Source organism: Ovis aries, chromosome 3 (genome assembly GCF_016772045.2).
Source record: "Ovis aries strain OAR_USU_Benz2616 breed Rambouillet chromosome 3, ARS-UI_Ramb_v3.0, whole genome shotgun sequence".
NCBI lineage: Eukaryota > Metazoa > Chordata > Mammalia > Artiodactyla > Bovidae > Ovis > Ovis aries.
This window is the reverse complement of record NC_056056.1, coordinates 175593265-175617738: the sequence shown is the minus strand read 5'-3', so window position 1 is coordinate 175617738 and position 24474 is coordinate 175593265. Positions and strand designations below refer to the sequence as shown.

The 24474-nt window shown below is 45.1% G+C and overlaps 1 protein-coding gene across 3 annotated transcripts in view; it reads right to left on the bottom strand.

Annotated features, from left to right (window-relative positions):
- Positions 1 to 24474, bottom strand: part of RFX4 (regulatory factor X4) — a 171418-nt gene that overhangs the window by 39034 nt on the left and 107910 nt on the right. For all 3 annotated transcript variants that reach the window (XM_004006695.6, XM_042247169.2, XM_042247170.2), the window contains 6 exons: positions 21411 to 21574; positions 15596 to 15696; positions 13524 to 13582; positions 9197 to 9341; positions 4350 to 4444; positions 3807 to 3924 (listed from right to left, as the gene is read on the bottom strand). In XM_004006695.6, the coding sequence (XP_004006744.2) occupies positions 3807 to 3924; positions 4350 to 4444; positions 9197 to 9341; positions 13524 to 13582; positions 15596 to 15696; positions 21411 to 21574 (682 nt within the window). The remainder of the gene's footprint in view (positions 1 to 3806; positions 3925 to 4349; positions 4445 to 9196; positions 9342 to 13523; positions 13583 to 15595; positions 15697 to 21410; positions 21575 to 24474) is intronic.

Sequence of the window (24474 nt, the reverse complement as noted above, 5' to 3'; positions counted from 1 at the left end):
TTCACATTCCTGACCCATCAAATCTGTAGGCATAATATTGTTTTAAACCACTACACTTTTGGTAAACAACAATATCTAGAACATTGCTGTTTCTTGCATCCCAGAATTTAGTGATGGTTTTATTTTTCTTCTTACTGAAATGCACTGTTTAATTTTTTTAAGTGAAGTTCTACGGGCGCCACAGTTCTCTGACTTTTTGTATAACTGAAAATATCTTTGCTTTGCCCTCATTTTTCTATAATGGTTGACAGTTCTTTGTTCTCAACACTTGTCTTCTGGCATCTCTCTTGTCACTCATGATCATCTAATTAATGTTCTTTTCTCTCATAGCTTAAATATTTTTTTTATTCCATCAATATGGCTTTAGAAAAACCATCAACGAGGGGTAAACAGTTTATCTAGCCTTTTTTGTGCCATGCATCCGAGCCCAGGATACTTGTCTTAATTATGGTAATTGAGAAAGCGTGGCTTTTGTGGCAAGGCAGATCTGATTTTGAAACAGAGCTCTGCCACTTACCATATTGATTGTCTGCCTTGCAGAGTTGATGTGAGAATTAAATGGTACTGTGTGCTTCCTACACATTTGTCAGAAAGAGTAGCATTATCTTGCTTTTGCTTCCTGTTCTATCACAGCTTCCTCGTCTGTTATATTGAGGGCACTGCTAGCAGACCTCGTAAGTTGTGAGAATTCAATGAGAAAGTGCCTAATACTGTGTCTAGTGTATACTAGGCCCTGAATAAACATTACTTTGTTTTTCTTATTACTATTTGGCTGAAGAAGGTTAGAAGAAGCCTTAGCAGTGTGGCCCTAGCAGGGGAGCCCCTAGCGGGGGAGCTCAGCTCAATTTGCTGTACATCCTCGGCAAGCCCCGTCTCCTCTCTGGGTTTCTGCTTTTTCTCTCCAATACAGGGAAAGCAATTCATGCCACCTGGTGCTTGGCGGGGTTGTGAGTGACATTTTGAAGGTCAAGATTCTACAGTTTAGCGGGTTCTGGGTAAGAGAGCCAGGCCAGGACATCCAAACCTTGAGAAGTAGTCTGGAGGCTCTGTCCGTCAGTCACTTGGCCTGGGAGCTGCTCCCATGTGGCTTCCGCTGCCCTTGCCTGAGTGGGTGAGCTTTGACTCTAGGCCAGGACAAAAGTGTGCAGAAAGGTGAAAACTTGGGAAATGGTACGTAGCCCCACCCCCTTAGCCTTCAAATCCAAGGCAGCTTTCCACACCATTTCATGCTGAAGCCCTTCCAGGAACTATGTTTGCCTTCTAGATGTTCCCAAACAGTGAAAACAGGGGCATCTGGTGAAAACCCAGAGTGAAAAGGTAAAGACACCTGCCTGCCTCGGGAGCCAGGTATCCTAGGAACTGGACTCAGAGCAGTCAACCACAAATGCATTGTTGTTGTTGTTGTTTAAATAGAGTCTCTAATTTCCTCAGCTCCATTAGGATGAAAAAGTTCATTGCCCACCACCCTACCTTTGCTGACTAATTTTGCTAGAAAGTGCTGCTTGCAGCAAAGAAAGAAAGTCTGGCTACTTTAGTTCACAGCATAGGCTCTTTCAGTGAAAAGGAATTAGGGAGAAACGAATGAAAAGGAATTAAGGAGAAGAAAGGAGTCAACTACCTTTGAAAGAGGCTCTTCTGGGAAGAGGTGATAGAGTCCCTGCGGGATCATTGTGATATTCCACACGATCATTGTGATGGTCAGCCTGCTACGCAGACACACAAACGCCCGCACCATTCACAGGGCCAGGATCGTGTGGGAGTTATAAGATATATAGAGCTGGCCCCTGCGGTTGGGGGTGGGGCCAGGGAACAGAGGGCTCTTTTTCCTAATTAGCTGTTTTTATACAGGGAACACATGACCCAAACACAACCACCAACTGTGTCTTTGACATATACAGGCAGAAAGGGGGAGCTGGGCTTTTGTCTGCCGCAAATTCTTTCAACTTGCCTGTCACCCCAAGCCACAAAACTCAACAATGAGTCGGATGAGCAGGACCATTTCAGAGACCTTGCTAAACGGACTTGGAGACAGGTATTATTTCCATCGGTTCATGGTTGAAAAATACTGTAAAAGTGAAATTGGGTTCATATCTCTTTTCTTTCCTTTTCTAAAAGTTTTGTGACCATTCTTTGCCATTTGCCCGAGTTTCCGGTGTATCCTAGAATAGTGTACGGTTCAAAAAGAAACAAACACGTTTTAAGGAATAGTATTTCTTAGTACTTATTCACTGAACTCTCATTGTTCTACTGTCCATAACATCGACTGTTAACTTAGTAAATACAAATGGATTTCAAAGACTATTACAACGTCAACTACATTCTCTATCTAATGAAGGGTTTTTGATAATATAGTCAGTTCAAGAACCAGCAAATTGAAGCATAAGGTATAAAGCAAGGAGAGGATGCTTGCTTTGTGGCTGTGTATATCTTTATTTGTGTGGCATTGTTTAATTCCTTGATTCTAAAGCAGTGAAAAAATCTTGAGTATTTTTTACCTATTGGCTTAACTGAAAGCAGTTATGCACAAATGGTTTTCCCAGAGCCAGAAGTAACATGTGCTAACACTAACTGTGTTGAACTGGAAGTCATCAAAATGCCGTGTCTGATGTCACTGCCCAGGTAGCGGTCACCAGAGCATTTCCATACACAGCTCAGAGAGAATTTCCGTCTGTAGCCATGGTGCAGGCAGGTTCAGAGAACTTCCCAATGCTGAGATTAAAGAAATCCACAGCAAAACACTTCTCCAATTGGGTAAACACAGTCTTTCACAGACAGAGCTGTTTAGAAAAAATAGTGCATTCTTTGTTTCAACACATATTCACCACGTTGTATAGCACAACTGGAAAATACTGACAAGACCACAAAAAACTAGATGGAAAAGTGTTAGATTAAACCCAGAGCAAAGCCCAGAGCTGATTGGCTTAATTGGAGATAATGAGAAGCAAAAACCACATTTCTACTTGCAAAGTTAAACAGAGAACAAGGCAATTACCCTGAAAATTTGCCAACAGCCTTTTGCTGAAATGCCTAGAAAATTGAAGGCCAGAGTGTTTTTGAGACTTCAAATGTCTGGATAATGCCTAGAAGTCCTACGTCACTTGTTTAATGATGATCTGAACTCTGTGCATATGCCATTCTTTCTAATGAAACATAATATTCCCCCCAAGTCAGTGATTAGGTTCTTGCCCACAGAGACTACTAGAAGCACCTCTGGGCAGAGGGTTCAAGTCTCATTAACAATAGAAAACAGAAGACAAGGACTTGGGGTAGGGATGTCTCCTGGAGGTGGTGCAAACCCAAGGGGTCAGTAAAGCAAAGGGGAAAATGAATGCAGAAGTCCTTCACGAGGGATCAGACTGGGGCATGTCATCAAAGAAACTTGTCTACCCACCGCTGGCCTGTCAATCAAGCCATTTGCAAATGTTTGGACTCAGGGGCTTCTTCATGTGCCCAGTCTTAGCATATCCACACTATGAAATTTGTCAAAATAGTCCTGTAAAAGCAGCCATGACTGGGGCTTCCAGAAAAAGGGGAGCACAGCCACTGCTATTTACTCCTCTTTAAACTCAAATAGTAGTGCGTGCCAACCTCTCATCTGCAGATATGAATACTTCTCCTTTAGCATGCAGTGCCATCTTTCTCCCTGAAAGTCCTAACATCACATCCCCCAGAACAGAGGATGTTTCCAGGTGCTGCCCTTATGGTCTCAGAGACAACAAGACCATGCCTAACTCTGGAGAGATGGACTTGATCCAGGGAGCCCAGAGAAGACGTTTTTGGTTTGGAGGGGGCTGGGGTTGTCTTACCGAAGCTGGGGGCACTGTGCAAGGTCATGTCCCGGATCACCCTTGTGCCAAAACAGGACCACATCAAGAGAAACTGCTGGGCCACCTTCTTCAGGGATCCGTGTCTCTTGGCAGCCACCTAAGAGAGAGTGAACAGCTTTAAGAGTGGCTGATTTGATCTTCACTTATTATTCTTTCTTATAAAAAATGGCAAGAAGGTTTAGGTGTCTCTAAGTTCAATATCATGGAACGGTGGTTTTTGGCTTTTTATTTTTAGCAGCAAAAGTTTACTCTAAGAAATGAAATCTTAAGACTCAATGTGTACAACAGAAAAAAGAGATCCTGGCCTGGTTGAACCAGCGGAGGGAGCCCTCAGAGTCTTGCCTCCTTTGACTCTCTTTGCTGCCTACTTCCTAAGGAGGAGCCCAAGCTTTGCCTTGGATCCTTAGGGTTCTGAGGCTGCCAAGGAAACACTCAGCTAGCTTGCTGCTGGTGACCCAGGTGCCATCAACAAGAGTGATGGACTGCCATACAGGGCTGGGACCTTCTGGTCAGCAGACCCACCTTCACAACACACCGGTCCACCATGGTGTCCAGCCACTCGATGTAGGACTCGATGGGAGACTGCTCCTCCAGGAGGTGGTCAAATTCCTGATACACTGTCAAACAAAGGAGAGCCCCCCACACCATGTAGTTGGGTTTAAACAGACACACATTCAAGGATTTAGAGAATACACCCCAACTTACCTTTCCAAGCTCATCTTCCATGCCTAAGAACACTTTCAACCATGGCCATCCCCAGCTTACTTGCCATTCCTGCCAACCTCTGCTTGGATTGTTTAGTCCATCACAAAACAGTGGAAATGATCCTCCTGTGAAATTCTACTTACCCTCCTATGCCCCTTGTCAGCAGAGCTGATCATTCTTCCTCTATATTTTCATAGCCCTTAATTATTTGTATTCTTACCTTCACTATGTCACAAAGAGCCCTTTGTTATAGTTAGTGGTGTTTATGGGTGTGTCCCCCTGCTACATCTTTGTCTGATATCTTTATTAGCTGGTGCATTCCCTGTGACATAGCTCTTATCCAGCAAGTACTTGCTTGTGCAAACAGGCAGACACATGCTAATACTCTCTTGCACTCTCTCGGCACATTTGATCATTCAAATGTTTCTGAACCATGATGGTATTGGCCAAGTAGCTGAACCAGCCTCTTAGTGCTTGACATGTAGCAGATGCTTAACAAATATTTGTGGAGTAGAGGGAGCAATCTCTGTGCCTTCAGTTTCCACATTACTAACAGGAGGATAATCGTACCACTTCACAACCTGTCTTCAGGCACGAGTCAAACAACTGAATCTAGAAAGATTTTGTAATCACTGGAGCACTGTAGAAAGTAGAGACATTGCTGTGATGATCTCCAATCAAAAACATCTTGTTTTATTATATTTTTGTGTATTTTTGTTTGTGGGGCTCGATAAATCAAGCCATAATTCAGGAACCACGCATTCCTACAGTTTTCATTTGTCTGAGCAATTTTTGTTGTTCCATTTTCCAGGACCGACCAATTTGCTCTGCTTTACTTGTGATAGCTTCTGCAAGAAGTCGGCTTGCAGGACCCAAAGTCAAACACTTCAGAATGAGAAAAGGCTTTCCAAAACCATTTAGTTGATCTGTGTCATTTTCGAGATGAGGATGTCTCATGTCTATGTCTAAGAGGCTATGTCTAAGAGGTCAAATGACCCCCTCAGAGTCAGAGGATGAGTTGGTGGCAGAACAGGAACTGGCACCACTTTCTCTTTGGTGGCACTTCCCCCTTCCTGGCACGGTCTGTGTGCCCAAGCTACTGTGCTTCAATCAATGATGATATGATAATGATCATGGTTGCAGTGAAAGTGTTAACTGCCAACATTTACTGAGTGCTTGCTGTATGCCAGGTACTGCCCTAAAATGTTTTATATGGACACCCTCTAACCTGAAACAACCTCCAGCATGTATGTGAATGTCACGAGGCCAGAACCGAGAACAGTGCCTGATGCTTGGTAGCTGCTCAAATGTTTGTTGGAAGGATGAATGGCCCCAAGAAGTAGGTACTGTTATTACTTCCCTCTTTGACGAGTGAGGAAACAGAGGCACTCAGAGATGAGTGACTTTCCAAAGGTTTCACCTCTGGTTAGAGGCAAGTTTCAAACACAGTGGGACTCAAGCGCTTGCCTTGCAACCTCTTCACTAGCTCTACACTATGTGCCAAGAGCAAGGCACACATTGTCCCATTTAATCTCTTTGCATTATCCCCATTTTACAGATCTGGTAGCCAGAGTCCACCAGAGCCAACGTTTGACTTAAGGTCTATCAGGCATCCCAACCCCATGTTCTCATCGCAGCACCACTTAACACCCCTTCTAATCAGCACGCTCAAATCCTTATGTGCACTTTTTAACTGAAGGTAAATGAGCATCCCCTGCCAGCATCTACATCATGGACATCATGGTAACCCCCTCAAGCAAGAATCTGAAGACTTGTCAATTGGTTGTAAGGGAGGAAGAATGTAGTACACAGTTGCCCCTGGTCTTTCTCAGACTGGCCCTTGGTCCAGCTCACTGTGTCCAGGGACTGATTTCCCAGCTGTCTGGAAGGAGCAAGGGTGACACTCATGTGCCAGGCCATCTGCCTTCAGGCTTCCCTTTGGTAAAACTCATCCATTTGGAAGGCTTCGCAGGTAACACTAATGGTAAAGACCGCCTGCCAATGCAGGAGACATAAAAGACATGGATTCAACCCCTGGTTGGGAAGATCCTCTGGAGGAGGGCATGGCAACCCACTCCAGTATTCTTGCCTGGAGAATCCCACGGAGAGAGGAGCCTAGTGGGCTACAGTCCATGGGGTTGCAAAGAGTCAGACACAGCTGAAGTGATTTAGCATGCACACAAGCAACCATTTGGAAATTACCTGTTTGATTTCTGATTTGCCATTAGCTCTAAACTCCGTGTGGGAAGGGCAGGGTCTATCTTATTCACTGCTCTCTGCTTAGCATCTAGCCCAGTGTTTGACCCAGGACAGGCATTCAGTAAGTACCAGGTGGCTTGACCTAAACTTCATTACGACTCCCTTCCTCTGCTGCTGCTGCTGCTGCTACTAAGTCGCTTCAGTCGTGTCCAACTCTGTGCGACCCCAGGGACGGCAGCCCACCAGGCTCCCCCATCCCTGGGATTCTCCAGGCAAGAACACTGGAGTGGGTTGCCATTTCCTTCTCCAATGCATGAAAGTGAAAAGTGAAAGTGAAGTCTCTCAGTCGTGTCTGACTCCTAGCGACCCCATGGACTGCAGCCTACCACGCTCCTCCGTCCATGGGATTTGCCAGGCAAGAGTACTGGAGTGGGTTGCTGTTGCCTTCTCTGCCCTTCCTCTAGAAGAATACAAAGATTCAAAGGGCAACATTCTGCCCCTAGCTTAAGAAAACAAGAAGTGTGTACGCGTGCTAAGTCACTTCAGTCATGTCTGACTCTGTGCGACCCTACGGACTGTAGCTCGCCAGGCTCCTTTATCCATGGGATTCTCCAGGCAAGAATCCTGGATTGGGTTGCTGTACCCTCCTTCAGGGAAGAAAACAAGAAGAGAAAGGCCCAACAGATTCTTTCCAGGAGAGGCAGTAGTGACCTGCATGCTGCTCCAGCAGAGGCTCAGAGCCTGGCCCCAAAACAAGCAGTGGTGATTGTATGTTTCCTTATGAGTCTGTGTCACAGTTTCTTCCCCCACGAAAGCTGGAGAGAGAAGAGAGCTGAGTCCAGTGCTGCTAGGAATGGTGAGCAGAACCAGGAAGATGGATTGCTCTGGGCTTTTACCCCTCTGTTTGGTCCTCCACAAACTTTGCTGGCCCCTTCCTCCACACCTGGCCCTGTGTGAGGCCCTGGGGGCACAGCCATCTGGGTACAGCTAGCACTGTTAGGGTGCTCACAGTCATGCTCTCCATTGCCTTCTAGAAGGAAAAGCAGGACAGGGAGCACGACTGTAAAAACCTGGAATGGTCCCGGAACATCTGAAGCTTGCCCACATCTCATTATCTTTGTCTGCTCTGGCATGCTCTAGTGCATGATAGGGACAGGGAGACTAGACCTGGGTTCCAGGGTCAGCTCTGCTACCTTGAGCAAGGTTCACTGGCTCAGGGAGGCTCAGTTTGCTCATCTGTAATATGGGGGTGAGAAGTGAATCTTCCCTCATGACACAGGATCTGGCATAAACTGGGCAGTGTATCAGCTGAATTATGCTTTTAGCGACAATCTCTAACATTCTCAACAGGGCAAAGCAGGCTGGAGGCTGTTGCAGAGGAAGAAATATGAGCCTGAGAGGAGCCCTGAGGTCACCAGGAAAGAAACTCGAGGGACATGGCGCAATGTTTCAGCTGCTCCATTTGCTGTTGAAAAGAGGTCCCTAATAGGAGCACCTTTGAGAACTCTGTTTATAAACATGACCTACTTAGGTTGGAGGCAGAAAGTCTTCCTGCAAGACAACAGTGTTGAGGGGGTATAGTAGAAACTGAAGGGGCTGAGGGCTCTCAGGAGAGCTGGCCCCTCTTCTCAGGGGAACCTCACTCTGCAGCTTCCCAAATGATGTTACTATGAGGTTCTTGGGTCTTCCTCCTCTCAGAAGGTGCAGCAGCTGCCATATCCCCTTCCTCCTGGTTGACATCAGCACCAAGCTGCCTGAGAGCTAATGCGGACTCACCCTCTGTCCTCATGCTCGCTTCCCCCAGCCCCCTAAGCCCAGAAGCATGAGAAGGGCCAGCTGAATTAAGAAAGGAAGAAGTCAACAGACTCTGGTCTAGGGGATTCCCCAGGCAGAGACTGTGATGGGCTGTTGAGGAAAAGCACAGATATGTTAAGGATGGTGGTGTTTTGTAGTCCTCCCATGTCCTCTGCTGCCAAGAACAGCAATATCAGGATAATATCAGGAGCAATAGTCTCCCAGTCTTTGTCCACAGGGGCCACAGGTTCACAGAAGTAAGTCACCATCCACTTCCTTCTCAGATATCTGCTGTGATTGACAGGTTCACCTGCCAATATGTGGGCTGACTCCCGTGACTCTCCATGGAAAAGCAGGCAGCATATCCAGTTGCCTCCAGGCTGACGTACGCCAAGAGAGGTGGCAAGCTTTGTTCCTCATTTGTTAATGCCACCCAGGGAATGCCTGATGTGTCCCGCCCGATATCCCAGAACCCATTTTCCCCAGCAATGTGGACCCACGTCCTTGTAAATCAACCAGCTCCTCCACCTGAGCCAACCACTTTAACAGGAACAACAGGAGGGATGAGATCCCAGGGAGAAGGACAGGGTGGGAGTGTGCCACTTTGTTTACCAACATACTCTTTCTTTTTAAACAAATAAAAAGACACACGCCCTGGTGGAGCATCTTACACTGGATGATGAGCTTCCGGTGCTCATCACGAGTGTCCTCCATGGTGTAAAGGGTTTGCTTGGTAATGCTGTTGAGGTCCACGTTCCTCCAGTCTTCCAGCATTTGGAACGTGATGTCTGCACTGTGGATCACTGTTCGAGATGCCTGGAAATGCAATCCAATAAACTCATTAGCTCGTGGGTTGTTAAGTTCAAAGCCTTCCCTTTATTTCCTTTCAGTTCTTTTTAATGAATCTGCTCATGGGGCTTCGCTAAGTGCTTTGAAATTCAAGAAAACTCAGAAGATGAGTCTGTAACTTGGAAGATCTGTATACTGTTTTCTGTGGCTCTCTCCTCATGTCTCTGTTTATAAGAAACTACCCCCCGGTGGCCTAGGCCAGAACAAACCTGCTATTCCCCCCCCCCCCCCCCCCCCCCCCCTCCCACCCCCGGCTTTGGTCTTGACCTGGTGGAACAGTGGGATGAGGCCCAGAGATCTGTCAGCCTCCTGATGGGAGCTTGTTGGGTGAGAGCTCTGTGTTTAACAACCCATGTCTCTAGCACCTGAGAATTGACAGGCTCAGATTTTGGAAAGGTCCCACTATCCTTGGGACTATGATAGATTTCAACCTCAGAAATGTTACCAGGTATATTTTTCATCTAAATACATTCGGAAGCAATTTATGGTCTACGTTTTTGTTTTTCGGTTTTTATGTGACTATAATGACTAAAACAAAGATGAATAATTGAGGTAGAAGAAAAGGAAAACTCTACCTTACAGCTCAGTGGTTTGTTAATGTGAGTGTGAATGTGAGTGTGTCTGTGTTTAATCTGTGGCTTCCCCAGCAATCCTCATAGCAGAATTTAAATTTGAGAGCTAGAACAATACTCGGAACAATAGTTGGAACTAGCAAGTTGGAACAATACTGACAAAAGCAAAGAAAAACATTTCCAGAATCATTTCCTTTCCTTGCATGTTTTCAAAAATGTCTTTAATGAAACAAGATTTCAAAGACAGTGGACCTTTTAACTCTCCTAATGCTTGTGAATTTCCAATCAGATGTAAATACTGACAGCCCCTTTTACACGTAGACTGTCTGAGCTCAGGTAAAATCTTCCTCATATCAGTGTAGAACGCCTTGAAGGACACAGGCAGCCAGAATATATGAATACATGAAAGGTGAGTTGGGTTGATTTCTAATGATAATGAGAACAACTGAATATGGAAATTTCAGATTCTGGATTCAAACATACTGAGTTCAGATCCTGACCTTGCTGCTGACCAGCTGATTGATCAGAGGCAGGCAAGATTAATTTCCATTTCCTGACCTCTAAAATAGAGATATAATAGTATGCATTTCTTTTGGAGCGCCACTGTTGGATATTCCTTGGGGTAATGTTTGCAAGGTGCACGCTTCAGGGAGTAAGAGCCCACTAAATGGGCCTTCTGTCATGCAGGTCGGTTCTCTTTGTTGGGAGGGCACTGACAGCTCAGGGGCCTTTGCACTGACTGCTCCCGCTGCTGGAATGTTCTTCTCTCACCCTGCCCTGGCCTCCTGGCCATCATGTGTGCTCCAAGTGAAGTGCAGCACCCATGCAGAGGACTTCTCTAGCCACACCATTTGAATAGGATCTAAAATGCCCAGTTATCCTCTATTTCCACTCACTTTCTTTCATAACACTTATCACTTTTCATTCTTTTGGTGGGTTTTTTTTTTTTTCCTCCTGCTGAGGCCAAGTGTCTGGGATATAAGCATAAATGTCTGGTACACACAGTAGGCACTCAAAGGATTTTGTGGGATGAATGGCTGAGATATGAATGCCAAGTTGCCCACTTAGTGTATCCAGAAGGGCCTGAATATTTGGCTCTTGGTTTTAAGTATCTGAGGGGTGGGGGTGGGGGTGGGCATTTGGTCAGATGTTGTTTCGTCTGACTTGCTTTGTGTGTGTTTAGGAAAGCTCGCTGGGATATTAGCTGAGATGTTACATGATGTCTCATCCCCCTCACTAATCCTGATCCTTTGGCTGGTCCAGGAATGTGTCTGGTGGCTATCCAGTGAAGATGGGAAAGGTAATAATTGCTGATTAACTTACATACTGTCTGTCTGGAAAGTGGAAAGAGTGTGTCTGTGTGTGCACATGAGCATGTAGGCTATTGTAGGCATGCAAGTGGATGCTTTTACTACCTGGTACATTAAAGGGTCAAGCCTTTCCACACTTCCTAAGTGTCTAGTTCTATGTCCTAAAACCATTTCTATTTCCCTGATATGACCCTAAGATTGTCTCTTCCAAGCTGGGGAAAAGAACCAGAAGACAGTCACCCTCAGAAATATGACAATGTTTCTTTTTTTCCTTTGTAAAAGAATACCTCAAATCAATTAATTCTATACACACATTAAAATATTTTATATTTAATAAATATGTAAGCTACAAAGACAAAAATGACAGTTCCCAAGACCCAATACCCATGATGAATATGGCTTTCCATGAGCTAGAATTTACCATCCTTAATGGCTGGAAATGTTTGCTTCTATCAAATTGCTAATTTTGTTATTATAAAATTATTATTGTTTTTGTTTAACAAGATACACATCCATGCAATATAAATTTAGCAGAAAACATTTAACAAGAAACTTTTGATCTTTATGGGTAGATGTTACGTGTTTAGTGATATAATGGAACCCTCAGGCTTATGTCGAGTCCATCCTAAAACCTTTTGATGGAGAGAGGTAGGATTTAAAAACTAACCCTGGCAGTGTTTATTTCGTTAATATTCATCTTATTTCCTGAATCCCACCCATCTGTGAGGCTCTACCCTACCCCACAGCAATGCCCCGAGGTGGGCTCTGTGACAGCATGAGTGTGGAGCGTCTCCCTCTGGTCTCCAAATCACCCTTTGTGCCATTTTATTCCAGGGGCAGGGCTGGAACAGTGACGTGTGTGTGTGTGTATTGGGGGGTACTTTTATACTTTCTGGTTCCTGGCCTGGCGCCTTCCTTCAGGCCACTCCAACTAGAGACCCCCATCACCACCTCGACCTTGAGTAACCAGCACCAATCTGAAGCCACCAGTGTAAGGGAGAGGTTACAGACCCGAACACATAAACAAGGCAGACAGGTGACACTCATGAGCGAGGTGGGCCAAGCGTAAGAGAAAGCGGGGTTGATGATGAAGACGCTCAGCCCATCTGGCTGCTTGCTACGCTGGGGGAATTAGTTCTGGGGTGGCAGCTCTTAAAAGTTTTCTACAGAAAATGTGGGTGTTTAGCTGTCATCTCCTAGTTTCCACTGTTAGTGACTAAATGAAAAAATATTTTTGAACCTATGCCAGTCAAACAAAAATAACGCCATACATCTGAGGGCCAGATTTGACCTGTAGCCACCAGTTTGTCCCCTCTGCTTTAAGGTCATTCATATTTTAATGAATGTTAGTGGACTGCCTTAACAGACTTAGATTTGCTTCCTTGAGGTGCAAAATGAACAGAAATGCAAAGATTTATGCCTTCAGTTAGAACTACAGAACTAGAGTGGGATCTTCTAATTTTTACTATACATACCTTTATTCGTTTTTTTTTTTTTTTTGTAGTGAGTACATATCACTTCTGTGCTAAAAAGGACAGAAATCTGGGGCAAAACAAAATTGGGGTGATTCTGCACCCCCCCTAGGTTACATGTGGCAATGGTGAAGGCATTCTTGACAGTTGCAATTGAAGTGGTACTTGGGGGTGGGCGGCCTTCCTGGCATCGAGTAAATAGAGGCCAAGGATGCTACTAAACATCTACAATACACAAAACAACTCCCCACAATAAAGAATCACCCAGCCCCAAAGGCAACAGTGCCTGAGGAACCCTGACGTACTCAAGCAAAATGCAAACTTGTGGACCTAGGGTATCTAAAGGGTTAATGGACAAATGACATCAGAAATCATTTTCTATGTTAGCTGAAACCACTTGGTGATTGGCTAACATTTCCATCCCTTATCTGTAGAAATTCAAGATAATAGTGAGAGTGTACTAGTGTTTTTTAAAACACTTTTCTGATGTGGAACCATTTTAAAGTCTCTATTGAATGTTACAATATTGCCTCTGTTTTCTGTTTTGGTTTGTTCATCACAAGGTATGTGAGACCATAGCTCCCAAACCAGAGATAGAACCTGGACCCCCTGCACTGGCGGGGGTGGGGGGGGGGTGGGGGTGAAGTCTTAATCACTGGACCACCAGAGAAGTCCCATGACAGTGTACTGTTAAACAGCCACGTCCTGATGGAGCCGCTCCAGAGTTTCCCGTGGATTTGCCCCTCAGTTGCAATGACTTAGCAGTCGTTAGAACGTATAACACAGGACAGCTACCTGGCAAAGGTGATTTAGTGATGTTTGTCGTCTCAGGATTTGGGAAAATCTTCTTGACACTGCAAGAAGAAAAGAGTGAGTATGAAATACTTGCATGCTTTATGGTCTGACCTGGGATTTTCCAGGGGCGATTTTCAAAAGTAGCTTCCTTATTTGCCTAACTTTGTCTCATGCATGGTCCAACACTATTTTCTATTACCTGCTGATGAAACCCTGCATCTGCTCTTTTGTTCTCCCATTTGGACAACTACTTCCTAAGATGGCGATATTTGGGGTACATATTTCAAAGTTGCCTGCACTCCACACTGGCAGGTGTGAGAAATTGTGGCGTCAATCAACCGTGAGTAAAAGCAATTATTTACTTGTCTTTCATTTCGCTAATTGCAAGTTCAATCTCTTCTCCCCATAAATAATTGCAGGAATCAAGTGGAGGCTTTGAAGAAGGCCCTTTAAAAAGTAGTGTATCTACTAGGAAACCTTGATTGAGCAGGGTTGCTCCTAGGATGGAACCCTGGGCAGCACCTTGAATATGGCTTTGTATTCACAATCTGTCGTTTTCAACCAACGGTCCCCATGCCCTATTGGTGTGTTTTGATGACTGGGTTCTCTGCTAACATAACAGGCTGATGCTTTGAAGTGGGGTGATCTTATATCTGTAGATTTTGAAGCAGACAAGCCACATGCCAGTCCGAGATCTTCGTCCTTACAGAGTCCTTTGGAGAGGAGTATGTCTCTACTCCTTGGAAGTTCTCCAAGCGCAACCCCAAGGCTCCCTGGGGAGAGCGGGTGCCTCCAGGCACCCACAGGTGGCAGGTGCAACAAACCTCCTGGCTTCAGACTTTCAACAGGTTTGTTTTGCTAGCGTAATTAAAATGGGCACGGGGCATTCTTCTCATTAATTTCTGAACTGGTCAAGAAACAATCAGAAATTTCCCTGGGATTATTCCAATTTGTGCTCAGAGCCAGCCTGGTTGGAAAAATAGGGCGTGGGGTGGAGGAATGAGGGGTAGGTGGGTGGGGTGGGGGGACAGATGAACTTCTAATTTTCCAGGGCGATCAATCGTTAATCCTTCTCCTTAATTACTTTTTCTTTAACTTTGTGATGTGGAATTTAGTGCTCGTGAAAAGAAAAGAACTGAGAGCCGTGAAATAAAGCGGGCTTTATCAATAGGTGATGGGCACGGCAGGCGGCCTCAAAGGGAGTCTGAAAGGGCCCCCTTTGCCTGTGGAGAGAGGGTAATTTGATCTCCTTCATTTTTCTTGCTGGCACTTATTTCGGGCAAGAATGGCAAGCTGTCTTCAAATGGAGCTCTAAGAAACATATACCTCAAAACTTTGTTTTGCTTAAAATCATTTCATCTTTACTTAATGGCACGTGAGACTTCCCACAAGTATGGACACACTGAGCCAGAGAAACAGGCCCAGTTTTCTCAGGCAAAATGATTACTGGGGACTGAGTGGTGACGCTTGTCAGAGAAAAGATCCATAGTCCCAATACCCTGTGAGAAATATTAATTTTGCTTTCCCCTTAGGCAGAGAATTAAATATGTGGACCCCTGAAGCTGTTTTTCATCTCCTGTTAGCCCCATTTTGTGGGCAGGAGCTTCGGGGAAATCTCAGTTTTAGGGTCAGAAAGATATGAGTTCAACTTCTGGCCCCTAATTACCAGCTATGTGGCTGTGTAGCTTTGGGGAACGTTCTTTGCTTCTCTGAGCCTCATCAGCAGAAGAGGGATATTGTTTTCTACATCAGCGAGTGAGTGAGGACTAACTAGAATAAAAAGTGTGGAGGTGACAGCAGAAACATGGACGTCAGACAGAGAGACCTCCCTCTGCCGCTGACTCTGTCTCTGAGCCTGTTTCATTTTCTGTAAAGGAGAGGTGTGCCACCTGTAATAAACATTTTGTAAGGATCAACTAAATTAATGCATGGAAAGTGCTAAGCATAGTACTCAGTGCTTTGTAGGCACCAGTAAATTGTTAGCTCTTATTATTTTATTAACAACCTGTGTATAATACCTGGTACTAAAGTGTTACCCTCGCTTCCCCTCTGCTTCCAAACTTAGTACTTACATTCAAACTTGATGTTTCGCAAATTTTCTGGGAGGTCATGGAGAGCCACTTTTAGCCACTCATCCAGCTGCTTAGCAAACTTCCGAATCACCTGAGTCAAGCTAGAAAGAGGAATGACACATGGTTAGCACCTCGTGGGCTTCCCAGGTGGCTCAGCGGTTAAAGAATGCACCTGCCAATGCAGGAGATGTGGGTTCGATCCCTGGGTCGGGAAGATTTCCTGCAGAAGGAAATGGCAACCACTCCAGCATCCTTGCCTGGGAAATTCCATGGACAGAGGAGCCTGGCAGGCAGGCTACAGTCCATGGGGGCTGCAGAAGAGTCAGACACAACTTAGCAACCAAACAACAACAGCAACAAAGGGCTTCATGTGTTCCCTACAGTACAGGCCACAGTCCTCCCTGCAGGGCCCTACAGAGTCTTATGATCTCTGATGGTGTTTTGACTGCAACCATTAGGAGTCACTGAAAGCAGCAACTCAGCGATGGGGCAGGCAGCCCCGGGGACACCGCCATTTCAAAGCCCTCAAAGATTCATCAAATTAAGCACGTTCAAACAGAATTCATTATTTCCCCCATCACACCTGGTTCTTTTCTTGTGTTTTCTATTTCAGTGGGCACTCTACTTTCTGTTAAGTTTTGCTTTTAATACTTTTATTATGAAAAACTTTAAACCTCCAATACCCATGACCCGGCATGAATAATTAGAGACATTTTGCCGGTTTGATTTATAACATGCTACTCTTTCTTTTCTAGAGTGTTTTAAGCAAATTCAAGATGTTGTATCATTTCACCCCTAAAAACAGAGCATGCATTTCTAACTGACAAGTTTTAAATATGTACATATATTCAATATGTACGTACATGCACACACAAACACTTAAAACCACCATGCCACTGTGTTGACAATAAGAGGAAAATTCTACAAAAGAAAGTAAGTATGAGGAGCTAGCCTATCAAATATTAAAATACATTTAAAACACAAGGCTGTTTTGGTACCTGCTGTCCACAGCCCTCCACTGTTATTGGAATGCTTTGCCAGTACACTAATCTCTTTGGAGATAAAAATGTTAGCGTGTTACTAAATGTTAATTTTCTTTTGCAGAAAATAGAGTACCATGTCTGAATTAATTATTAATATTTAAAATATTTCATTCCTTAACCCCCTCATTTGCTTTGCTCACAGCCGACCCAGTTCCTTTGTTTGGCAGAATTCTGCAACGTGTGTGTCACCCACTACCGAGACTGCTCAGCTCCTGATGTATTTGTATTGATTTGTTTCTGGTGGTAGCTTGTCCTGAAATGTGTGTAGCAAGCAGGTATTGTATGATAAAATTGTTGTGTAGTGCATGCTCTGTGTGGAATTCAGAGGAAAACCCAGATTCAGTGATTAACAATGCCAAAAAATGCAAGTAACTAGCCATTGTTCAAATAACAGTGGTGCTATTTCTCTTTTGTGGCCTTTTAGACTTTTGTTGCCCTAAAATTCCATTTTCTTGGGAACCCATTTTCCACCTGGTCTTTCTTGACAGGGTTTTTTTTTTCTATTTTTATACAGTTTCTAAATAAAATTCTGTATTTCAAGAGAGAAAAAAAAAAAAGCACAAAGCTTAAAGATAGTGTGACCCTGAAGCATGAATATGCGTGGGTGCATACTAAGTCGCTTCAGTCGTGTCCAACTCTTTGTGACTCCGTAGACTATAGAGTGCCTGGCTCCTCTATCCACGGGATTCTCCAGGCAAGAATACTGGAGTGGGTTGCCATGCCCTCCTCCAGGGGATCTTCTCAACCCAGAAACTGAACCCACGTTTCTTTTGTCTCCTGCATTGGCAGCTGGGTTCTTTACCACTAGCGCCACCTGGGAAGCATAGAACATGAATATTCAGCAATATAAATGGTATAGACTAGGAAAGCTAGAAATAGTACCAATATATATAACATATAACATTTACTACATAAAATAGGAGGCACCTTAAATCTGTGAAGAAAAGATAGAATAATTCCATAATTTAATGCCATTCATAATAAGATAAATGCAAATTAAAACTTCACTGTGAAAAGTTTAAGTCACATAGGCTTTGAATTAGGAATTGAGCCCTTTAGGAATTGATCCTGCATGTATACTCTATGCAGTAGGATGAAGGGTTGTTTCCCCCAAAATAAGTCCACTGGAACCCATTAAGTTGAAGGGTTTTTAGAGATGTGATAAATTAACGATCTTAGGATGAAACCTTTGATTAACTGGGTGGGCCCTAAATCCAATGACAAGTGTCTTTACAAGAGACAGTGAGATATAGAGTGGGGGTCAGTGTGAAGATGGAGGCAGAGATGAGTGGTGCAGCTGCAAACCGAGGAGTGCCCAGGACTGATGGTGGCCATCAGAAGCTGGGAGAGAGGTGTGGGACAGATCTTCTCTCGGGCTCTGCAACGAACCAACCCTGTGCGTGCATGTGCGCCACGTTGCTTCAGCTGTGTCCAACTCTGCGACCCCATGGACTGTAGCCTGCCAGCCTCCTCTGTCCCTGGGACTTTCTAGGCAAGAATACTGCAGTGGGTAGCCATGCCCTTCTCCAGGGAATTTTCCTAACCCAGGAATCAAACCTGTGTCTCTTCTGTCTCCTGCATTGTCAGGTGGGTTCTTTACCACTAGCACCGCCTGGGAAGCCCAAGGAAGCAACCCTGACAGCACCCTGATATCAGACTTTCAGCCTTCAGAACTGTGAGGCATATATATATATTTTTTCAGACTACCCAGTTTGCAGTACTTTTTGTTATTGCAGCCCTAGGAAACTAACAAACTGCACTGTATAAAAGAATGTACTGAGAACATTATTCATCATAGCACTGTAGAGTAGTGGGACAAGACTGGAAACATGAAGGCAAAAATTAAACTCAACACAAAGGCATAATATGCAGGTGTTAAGAGAGAAGAAAAAAACAAACTTCATCATGGGTGGATATAGAATGCTCTCTGTAACAGTCCCGACAGGAAACAGATGCCACTCAAAATAGTGGAGTTTATTTACAGGGGACAAGTCATAAAGGCATGGATATGCATAGGTGAACCCATAAGGGTGACTGCAGCAACCCGGGTTTAGGGCCAGCAGGCTGTCACCCACCTCACACCCAAAGGACAGCGTGGAGGGAGAGAGAGGCTGCCTGAAGGGGTGCAGAGCCCCAAGGAGGACGTGGCCAGCCGGAGGTGACCTCACAGGGAGGCAAGCAGAGAGGCAGTCTCCCGACTTCACTCTTCTCCCTCCTTCTGACCTCCCTGCTGACCCCAACCTTCACACTGGCTGATCTGAGCTGGAAGCCAAAGGGAAATGGAGCCCCATAAGGGGCTCCACACAGCCTACCCTGCCCCGCTGCACCTCACAGGGCAGAAGGCGGCACAGAACACAGCGGAGCCTTCCTCTGCAGGGGCACAGAAGCTGTCCAACACAGTCTTCAAGACTTGTTCCTTTTAGAAACAAGGTACAGAACAGCATATATAGGGTGTCACGAGAGCCTATTACACAGAGTGAAGTGAGTGAAAGTTGCTCAGTCATGTCCAACTTTTTGCAACTCCATCGATTATCCATGGAATTCTCCAGGCAAGAATACTGGAGTGGGTAGCCTTTCACTTCTCCAGGGATCTTCCCAACCCAGGGATTGAACCCAGGTCTCCCATGTTGCAGACTCTTTACCAGTTGAACCACAAGGGAAGCCCATACAGAGTGAAGTCAGTCAGAAAGAGAAAAACAAATATTGTATATGAACGCATATATATGGAATCTAGAAAGATGGTACAGATGAACTTATTCGCACGTCAGCAGAGGAGACACAGCCATAAAGAACAGACTGTTCAGTCGGGGAGGGAGAGGGTAGGAAGACTTGAGAGAGTAGTATTGGAACAAATACATTACCAGTTGTAAACCAGACAGCCAGTGGGAATTCGCTGTATGATACAGGGAACCCAGAGCTGGTGTTCTCTGACAACCTAGAAGGGTGGGATGGGGAGGGAGGTGGGAGGGAAGTTTAAGAGGGAGAGGATGTGGATATGTGTCCCTGTGGCTGACTCATGTTGATGTATGACAAAAACATATTATAAAGTAACTATCCTCCAATTAAAAATTAAATTAAATTTTAAAAGTATATATCATGCATTGGTTACATGTTAATAGCAGATCTGAATGCCGCCCCCCCCACCCCCCGGCAAGAAAATGTTTCTATTTGATGCTTTGTGGGAGGGGACCTGGGTGTCTGGGAAGAAGAATAGAACGGAGAGACGTTTCACTGTGTACCATGTCATACTTTTTGAATTTTTTAATGTTTTGTATCTTGTTTTATAAGATTATTTTTTGACATGGATGGACCATTTTTTAAAGTATTTATAGAATTTGTTACAATACTGCTTCTGTTTTATGTCTTTGTTTTCAGGCTGCACGGCAAGTGGGGTCTTAGCTCCCCATCCAGGGAAGCTCTCACATCCACTGTACTGAAAAGTGAAGTCCCAACCATTGGACCACAAGAAAGTTTTGAAAAGTACAAGTGGTTTAAAATATTAAACTTTTTTACTTATATTTAAAAATATAAATAAAATTTAATGTCTTATACTTTAAAATTTAAAGTCCAATTCTGCTTCGTTGACTATGTTAAAGCCTTTGACTGTGTGGATCCAAACAAACTGTGGGAAATTGTTAAAGAGATGGGAAATATCAGACCACCTTATCTGCCTCCTGAGAAACATGTATGCAGGTCAAGAAGCAAGCAACAGTTAGAACCAGACATGAAACAAGGGAGTGGTTCAAAATTGGGAAAGAAGTATGTCAAGGCTGTATATTGTCACCCTGCTTATTTAACTTCTATCCAGAGTACATCATGCTAAATGCCAGAATGGATGACTCACAAGCTGGAATCAAGATTGCCAGGAGAAATATCAATAATCTCAGATATGCAGACGATACCAGTCTAATGGCAGAAAGCAAAAAGGAACTGAAAATCCTCTTGATGAGAGGGAAAGAGGAGAGTGGAAAAGCTGGCTTACAATTCAACATTCAGAAAACTAAGATCATGACCTCTGGTCCCATCACTTCATGGCAAATAGAAAAAGTGGAGGTAATGACAGATATTTTTGGGGGGGAGGGGCTCTAAAATCACTGCAGATGGTTACTGCAGCCATGAAATTAAAAGACACTTGCTCCTTGGAAGAAAAACTATGACAAACCCAGACTGTGTAGCAAGAAGCAGAAACATCATTTACCAACAAAGATCTGTACAGTCAAAGCTGTGATTTTTGCAGTAGTCATGTACAGACTTTAGAGTTGGACCATAAAGAAGGCTGAGTGCTGAAGAATTTATGCTTTCAAATTGTGGTGCTGGAGGAGACTCTTGAGAATCCCTTGGACAGCAAGGAGATCAAACCAGTCAATCCTAAAAGAAATAAATCCTGAATATTCATTGGAAGGTCTGATGCTGAAGCTGAAGCTCCAGTACTTTGGCCATCTGATGCAAAGAACTGACTCATCGGAAAAGACCCTGATGCTGGGAAAGATTGAAGACAAAAGGAGAAGGGGGCGGCAGAGGATGAGATGGTTGGATAGCATCACTGACTCAATGGACATGAACTTGAGCAAACCCCAGGAGATAAGAGGACTGGGGAGCTTGGAGTGTGGCAGCCTATTGGGTTGCAAAGAGTGAGACATGACAGCAACTGAACAGCAACAACAAAATTAATTATCTTTACAAGGGACGACCCCAAAGAACGCAGTTATTTTCCATAACTGAGAAATGGCCGAGGACCTGCCACACGGGGATAGGAGAAAAAGCGTGCCCACCTGTCAGGTAGCGCCTGCAGTACGGTGGGCATCAGCACTCCGGAGATAGCCTTGTAGAGGATAGAGTCGCACACGCCGACGATGTTCACCACCGTGGAGGAGCCCAGCACAGGCAGCATGTGGGGCGGCATTCCTTGCCAAAAGTGCAGAAGGAAACTTTGAACCTGTATTGACCCACAGAGAGAAGAACCATGAGGTTACACAGGGCCCTCCCGGCAGAGCCTGGGGACTTGGCCAAGGCCACTCTGGTCCACAGTGCTCTTCTCTGCTCCCCCTGCAGACGCAGAGGCTCTCAGCCTGGGGTGGATTAGGAGCTTTGGAAGGTCCTCCCATCCCAAGTCCTGACCCTGGCCATCTGTGTGCATGCCCCCTGCTGGAGGAGCACCTGGCCTGGCAGCCTGGGGTCTGCTCTGCCCTGGGAGAGAGGAGTAGCTTGTCACCCCATCGGCCCCTTCATACTTACTGGGGTCTGCGTAAAAAGGTTAAGAAAGGGAAAGTGGGACATGGCTTCTAAAAAGCTTGGAGCACTAGAACTACTCTTTGGGCCTGTTGGTGCCCTGGGGGCCTCAAGGAGTTCTGGAAAGGAAGAGAACAGTGATGAGCTGCTGGTAAAAGGAATATGTCTAGGAGGAAAGAGAGTAGGTGCTACAAACTGAAGTCTCCTGATGCACATGTGCCCCCAAATTGATAAACTGCAAGGGCCTCTTTGTATCCAGATTCCACCATTTTCTCAAAGAGCCTTTGCTGCAGCCTTGGCTGGCTGGTGTTATTACGGGATGCTAGATGGTGATATCTGGACAGTAAGCTACGACAACCCCCCCACCCACAACTCTAACCACTAGCAACAGACAGAAATCTAGTAGGTACTCAAAATGGAATTATTGTTGTAAATACCAGGATAGCAGGCCCCTACACCTCTATCTTCCAGGGTGTGAGTTGGAGGTCAGTGAGAGAGCCAGGTAGGGGGAGGGGTGGGACAAGACAAAGGAAGTGAATGGACAGAGTTGAGGATGTTTACTTAGTGCATATAATAACATTTTCAAGGGGCTTCCCTGGTGGCTCAGATAGTAAAGAATCCACCTGCAATGTAAAGACCCAGGTTTGATCCCTGGGTTGGAAAGGCCCCCTGGAGAAGGGATAGGCTACCCACTCTGTGGGCTCCCCTCGAGATTCAGTCGGTAAAGAATCTGCCTGCAATTCGAGAGACCTGGCTTCGATCACTGGGTTGGGAAGATCCCCTGGAGGAAGGTATGGCAACCTATTACAGTATTCTTGCCTGATGAATCCCCATGAACAGAGGAGCCTGGTGGGCTGCAGTCCACGAAGTTGCAAAGAGACGGACACAACTGAGCAACTAAGCACAGCACACCATTTCATGTTCCTACCTAGAGAATTCCATGGGCAAAGAAGCCTAGAGGGCTACAGTCCATAGGGTCACAAAGAGTCAGACGCAACTAACATTGAGGAATGACTCTTCTTAAGGTTAGGGAAGAAATAACTGAATTGCTGTGAATTCTTACAAGCTCGATTTGGTTCCTAGATCAGGTATCATTCTTTCCTCCAGAGATGGGCACCCCGGAAGCCCATGCACAGCACTGCCTATATCCCAGGTTCTATAAGTCAATCTTGATCCAAAGCAGGAAGTAATTCAGTACTTGAAGCTAACACTTTGGAGGTGGTGTAATTATTGGTGTCAGCATTATGTATTTACTGGGTGCTACTATATGTTAGAAACTTCGCACAGTTTCTCTCAGTTGATACTACAGTTGAGGATAGCTGCTCCCATCTTGCAGAGATTAACTTATTTGTCCAAAGCCAGACAGCGAGTCAGGAAATGGATAGTTAGAGCACAAGTCTGCCTATCTTTCCATAAATCAATCCCATGGTTACTTTGCTCTTCTCTTGATAACTGGACTTCTATCCCATTCCCGAGACCTATGGCTCTCCTTGGACTGTCTCCTGCCTCCCAGCTTTCTGGCCCCACCCTGGGAACCTGCAGATGTCCTTCAAGCCCTTATTAGGAGTGGGGTCTTGCTTTCCTTTTTACAGGTTACCTCTGACCCCAGCCTGGTGACATCAGCTCAGCCTCAGGTGGACAGACTGTCCTGATGCCTGTGGCCTGGCTGGACTTCTCAGTGCAAACACTGGATGGGAGGCTTGATGGATGAGGAATGGAGAGAAAAGCATGCCCCCTGACTTCCTAGAGGGAAAATGGTTAATTGCCAAAAACATGATCAAGGTGAATGAGGTCAGGTTTGTACACTGTAAAACTCAAGTCACAGTTCTGTTAATCACATCACAGTGAAAATATGGCAAAGTTTTCAACCAGACTGAAAATTAAAATCAACAACAACTAAAAATCAGATGAGTGAAGACTGCCTCTAAGTCCCCACTACCAGCTAGAGGGGTAATATCTCTATGCCTCAGTTTCTTTATCAGTGACATGGGAATTAAAATAGTATCAACCAAATTTTGGTAAAGACTCCTATAAAAGTACTTATTATAGTGATTGGCACATAGTAAATGCCTAATAAAGGTTAAATTCTATTACAATTACTATATTATGGAGGCACTACCACTTCCAGGCATAAGAAATCAGTGCACGCATATGCGCTAAGTCACCTCAGTCATGTCTGACTCTTTGCGACCCTACGGACTATAGCCCGCCAGGCTCCTCTGTCCATGGGATTCTCCAGATAAGAATACTGGAGTGGGCTGCCATGCCCCCCTCCAGGGGATCTTCCCAACCCAGGGATCAAACCTGCATCTCTTATGCCTCCTTCATTGGCAGGTGGGTTCTTTACCACTAGTGCCACCTGGGAAGCCCCAAGAAATCCCTGCACTGCCATAAACACTTAAGACACCCTCGCCTAAGTTTCTGAGCATCACCCAGCCAGGATCCCCATGGTGGCTCTGCTCACCTATCAAGGCTCTTATTGTCATTGGGATAACGGATGGCTATTAGCTGGCCTCAGCCTGGAAATAGCCGCATCTCTTAGACAAGGTGCTCACCCTCCAGACAACCCCTGGCTGTCCCCAGATCCCATTTCATCCCGGGACATTG